This window comes from Suricata suricatta, chromosome 16 (genome assembly GCF_006229205.1).
Source record: "Suricata suricatta isolate VVHF042 chromosome 16, meerkat_22Aug2017_6uvM2_HiC, whole genome shotgun sequence".
Classification (NCBI taxonomy): Eukaryota; Metazoa; Chordata; class Mammalia; order Carnivora; family Herpestidae; genus Suricata; species Suricata suricatta.
This window is the reverse complement of record NC_043715.1, coordinates 49,065,910-49,071,113: the sequence shown is the minus strand read 5'-3', so window position 1 is coordinate 49,071,113 and position 5,204 is coordinate 49,065,910. Positions and strand designations below refer to the sequence as shown.

The following is a 5,204-nucleotide window of genomic DNA, read 5'->3' as shown; positions in this document are numbered from 1 at the left end:
GTCGGGGGGCGCCATGGCCTCGGCGGCGGCGGGCGAAGCGGAAGAGACCACCCGGCTGCGCAAGCCGCGCTTCTCGTTCGAGGAGAACCAGATCCTGATCCGTGAGGTGCGCGCCCACTACCCACAGCTCTATGGCGCGCAGAGCCGTCGGGTGAGCGTAGCCGAGCGGCGGCGTGTGTGGGACGGCATCGCCGCCAAGATCAACGGCATCACCAGCTGGAAGCGCACCGGCCAAGAGGTGCAGAAGCGCTGGAATGACTTCAAGCGCCGCACCAAGGAGAAGCTGGCCCGCGTGCCGCACTCCACGCAGGGCGCCGGGCCTGCCGCCGAGGACGCCTTCTCCGCGGAGGAGGAGACCATTTTCGCCATCCTGGGACCGGGAGTGGCGGCGCCGGGAGCTGGTGCAGGAGCCGAGCAGCCCTCGGTGGCCGCTTCCTCACAGCCGTCGGCCCCAAACGCGGGCACCCAACGCTACGTCTTGTCCGAGGACCGCAGGGAAGACCGACGGGCAGGTGAGTTCCTTCAGCATCACCTTAGCCAGAGCAGACAGTCGCGAAGTCAGCTGTTGGCTCGGCCCTGTTCCCAGCTCTTTACGTAGTTTGCCCAAAGTGCCACAGGCCGTGACTCTCAGAGCCATCAGCGGAACCCGGACCTGGAAGGTCTGGCTCCAGAGTCCACACCTGGGATTTTCAGCACAGGCAGGATTTCATTAAACATAATGTAGGAGGGTAGTGACCATGGAGGCCCCCTGGGCTCCAGTCATAACTTTGCCACTCAGCTGTGTCATTTTAGGTAAGTTCCTGCAGGTCAGCTTCCACATCTGTAAAATGGGGATAAAAAAAAAATAGCCCCCACCCAAAAGCATGCTGTGAGGATTGAATGAGTTAAAATGTGTAAATTGCTGAGCGCAGCGCCCCCTGGACCCTCCTCGTTCTGCTCTTGATAGAATTACCAGTGCTGTGAGGTATGAACTATTTTACCATTTTATAGATCAAAACCTTGGAGAGATCCGGTAACTTTCCCAAGGTCATGCCATGAGTAGAGGAAGTGTGGAGAGCAGAGTGCAAAGACATGCCACGTGGCCTTGACTCTGGCTTCTTATTTCTTCTACAGCTATTTCTCCAGCACCTCCCCTGTACTGGGCAGTGTTGGGGACACTGCGGTGAGGGAGATCTCTCCAGCCCTGCCCTCCTGGGCCTGAGCTGTGGGAGTCCAGAGGGGGTACCCCACTCAGGCTGGAGGTCAAGGAAGGCTTCCTGGAGGAGGAGACATCAGAAAAGCAGAGTGAGAATGAAGAGCTGAGGAAGTGTCCCCGGTAGAAGAAACAGCGTGTAGAGTGGCTTTGAGGCAAGAAACTTAGCCAGTTTAGGAACTGAGAAGTTTCCGAGTTAAGGGAAGGGGAAAGTAGAAAGATTGAAGAAATCTTTTGTTTGAGATGAGGTCAGAGAGGCCAACTAAGGCCAGACCATGCAGTGCCTTTTAGGCTGTGGTGAAGACTTTTATCCAGAATGCCATACGTGTCACTGAAGGGTTTTGAGAAAGGGACGGACATGGATATGATCAAACAATGTTCAGGATCATATGGTTCAGAGAGGTTCATTCATCCACCCAAGGTCACACAGCAAGTAAATAGTAGAATCAGGACCCAAATACTGGTTATGTCCAACTCACGGTGCATGCCCTTAACCACTGGGCTAGATTGTCTGGCAAGAACGACAATAATTAATATTGACAGAGTTCACGGGGATGCCAGAATTAGATCGCACATGGCTCATAAGTGAAGGTCAGAACTTTGGACTTTATCTTCAAGGCATTTGGGAGGAATGAAAGCGTTTTAAGTCAGAGAGAGACAGGAGAACATGGGACCCTTGTTCTCGAGATGAATCTCAAACCTCGTTGTTTTCTGTCTGTGAAATGGTCACATTGAACCAGTGCAGCAGAGATGGCAAACGTTTTTTCAGGAGTCCCACAACTATTTTATTCCTTCATTAATTCAACAAATATTCACCGAGCATCTATTCTAAGGGAAGCACTGTAACAGATACTAGGAATACTGTGGAGAAAAAGACACCTTCCTGTTCCTTACGGAGCTAGCATTCCAGTTATTGGAGAAAGACACAAATAACCCCCAAACAGATCACATACCAGGAGGTGATCAGAACAAAGAGGAAAAATACAGCCATGTTAAGAGATGATGAGTTGGGGTGCCTCAGTGGTCAGTCGGTTGAGCGTCCAACTCTTGATTTCTGCTCAGGTCATGATCTCACGGCTCATGGGTTCGAGCTCCAGGTCGGCCTCCCCGCTGATGGTGCAAAGCCTACTAGGGAGTCTCTGCCTCCCACTTTCTCTGCCCCTCCCCCACCCCCATTCTCTGCTTCAAAAATAAATAAATAAACTTAAACAAATGAAGGAGGATAGTTCAGTGAGAGGAGGCTGCTGTAGATAGTGTAGTCAAGGAGGGCTTCTCTGAGAAGGTGGAATTGGAGCAGAGATCTGAAGACAAATTGAGACAAGAGGGTTTCTGGGAGAACAGCACTTGAGCTAGAAGAAGCAGTACGTGCAAAGGCCCAGAGGCAGGGATGTGCTTAACGCATCCTTGATTAGAACCTCACACAGAGCTTACCCACTGTGCAAATTCATAAAAGAGAAATTGGCTTTTATTGAAAGACTGGAAAGGGGACTGGGACAGCCTGAGGGGTCTTTCCTGACACCAGAGGAAAGCTAAGGATACTTTATCTCTGACCTAATATTTGGAAAACAAACAAACAAATAATAACAGTAACAGCATTGAGGATTTACCATGCCTGAGGTTATTCAATTAATCCCTGTGATGGCCCTCAGGGAGAGGTTCTGTTTTGGGGTCATTTGGTCCTTTGCTCGTGCGCACTATTTACAGGTGGGGAAATTGAGGCCTAAGGGTTGCAAATAAAGGATGTTAAATCTGGCAGTGGCCCTTCCATGACCCCTGTGGGCACAAAGCCTGGGCCACTTTCTATTCTATTGTTCAACAGGCTAGAAGAACAGCATTGCAGAGTGGCTACAACTCCCACACCCCTCATGAGGGAGAGTCCCCACCCTTGGGCCCACAGCCCCGTCCAAAGCGTGGTTGAAAGCATGGGCCCTGGAACCTGCCTGGGTTCAAGTCCCTCTTCTCCCATTCGCCAGCACTGTGCCGTCCCCCTGGGCCTCCGGTCGCCTCATCGGTAAAATGGAGCAGCACGTGCCCCCGGAGAATGGCCGAGAGGACTCGCTGAAATAAGTAGGAGGAAAGCATGGCCGCTTCGCCCAGGACCCGGCCAGCCAGGAAAGTGTCCAACAAGTGTTAGCTCTGGCTATCTACTCTCTCTGTGCCTCCCCCATCTCCTCCCCCTGCCTGGTCTGGGGAGGCTGGACCCCCAGCCTTGAAGGCTAGAGGGGGTTGGCTGTTTCTGCAGCGGGAGAGCAGGGAGATGGATCTGGCCCAGGAGCAGGAGGCAGGCTTCCCTGAGGAAGGACTGTCTGCACTGGCCAAGAGGCCATGCAAGGGGATACTCTTGATCGAGGGAACTACATGTTCACTGGCCCCGAGGCAAGGAAGAGGGACACAAAGGGGTAAGAGCTGAGGCTTTGTAGCCTCAGGGGCTGGACTGTCCCTTGTGGGTGCTGGGAAGCTCTGGGAGGGCTGCGGCAAGGGCCTGGGGCTTGGGGCCCCGATCAATGCTGACTCCTTAAAAGCCACAGTCCTTTTTTTTCATTAAAGAAAAACATGTTGTGCTGGACATTGTTCTAGGCACTGGGTAAACACCAGTGAACAAAACAAGGGCCTGCCTGACAGAGCTGACATCAGGAGGAGGAGACAGACAGAAACACAGAGTGACCCCATGCCAGGTGGAGATACGTGCTAATGAAGGGAATTAGGTAGGGTTAGGAGAGCGAAAGGGACGGAGACGGGGAACTGCAGTCGACAGAAGGTCAAGGAAGGTCTTCCCAAGGAGGCTGCATTTGAGCGGAGGAGCTGAGAGAGGGAACCAGGCAGGTGTCCCGGGAAAGATCTTTCCAGGCCAAGGAACAGCAAGTGCAAAGGCCCTGAGGCAGGAGCAGGCCTATTGTGTTTGTGGACCAACTAGAAGGCCAGTGTGGTTTGGAGCCTAGTGAATGCCATCGAGAAGGGAAGGGGTAGAGATGAGGTCAGGAAGGCACTGGGACAAATTGTGCGGGGCCTTGGGAGCCTTAGGGACTCTGCTTTTACTCTGAGAGATGAGAGCCCCAAGAAGCTTTGGAGCAGAGAAAGACAACATCTAACTTGTTATTTGTTAAACACCTTTATTGAGACACAGTCCCCATAGCATCCCGCCTCCCTTTTAATGTTTTTTTTTTTTTTTTTTTTTTTTTGAGAGACAGAGGCAGCGTGAGCAGGGGAGGGTCAGAGAGAGAAGGAGATACAGGGTCTGAAGACAGGCTCCAGGCTCTGAGCTAGCAGTTAGCGCAAAACCTGACGCAGGGCTCGAACCCACAAACCATGAGATCATGACCTGAGCCGAAGTTGGACGCTTAACTGACTGAGCCTCCCAGGTGCCCCCCTGCCTCCCTTTTAAAGCGTACAATGCTTTCAGCATCCTCATCAAGTTGCACAACCAGCTCCACTATCAATTTTAGAATATTTCCATCACCCGAAAAGGAAACCCACATCTCTTAGCCATCACCCCTCCACCCCCTTCCCCCCAGCTCCACCCAGCCCCAGGCATCCACTAATCTGCTTTCTGTCTCTGGTAGATTTACCTGTTTGGACATTTCATATCCACGGATCCTAGGATATGATGGCCTCTGTGGGTAGCATAACTGACATGTGTATTGGTTGGACCTCTAAGACTTCGGAGGCCAGGGACCCAGCTGAGGATTGCAATAGTTCTAAGCAGGAGATGCAGGTGGTTGGACTGGGGGCGGGGAGGGGGCGGGGGCTGTGGAGGTGGACAAAAGAGGCTGGAGGTTGAAATTGTCTGAAGGCAGAACCACTGACAGTTGCACACGGACAGTGTCTTGGGTGAGAAAAAGAGTGAAAGTTTTGGCCACCCAGTGGCTGGAAAGTTGGAGCTGTCATCAGTGGAGATGGTGGTAGCTGGTAGGGCGGGGGGGGGGGGGGGGGGGGGGGGGGGGGGGGGGGGGGGGGGGGGGGGGGGGGGGGGGGGGGGGGGGGGGGGGGGGGGGGGGGGGGGGGGGGGGGGGGG

The 5,204-nt window shown here is 53.4% G+C and overlaps 1 protein-coding gene across 1 annotated transcript in view; it reads left to right on the top strand.

Moving 5' to 3' along the window:
- Positions 1 to 6: 6 nt before the first annotated feature.
- Positions 7 to 5,204, top strand: part of MYPOP (Myb related transcription factor, partner of profilin) — a 6,883-nt gene continuing 1,685 nt past the window's right edge. Inside the window, exon 1 of the mRNA XM_029925094.1 lies at positions 7 to 512. Within this exon, the coding sequence (XP_029780954.1) occupies positions 14 to 512 (499 nt within the window). The 5' untranslated portion in view covers positions 7 to 13. The remainder of the gene's footprint in view (positions 513 to 5,204) is intronic.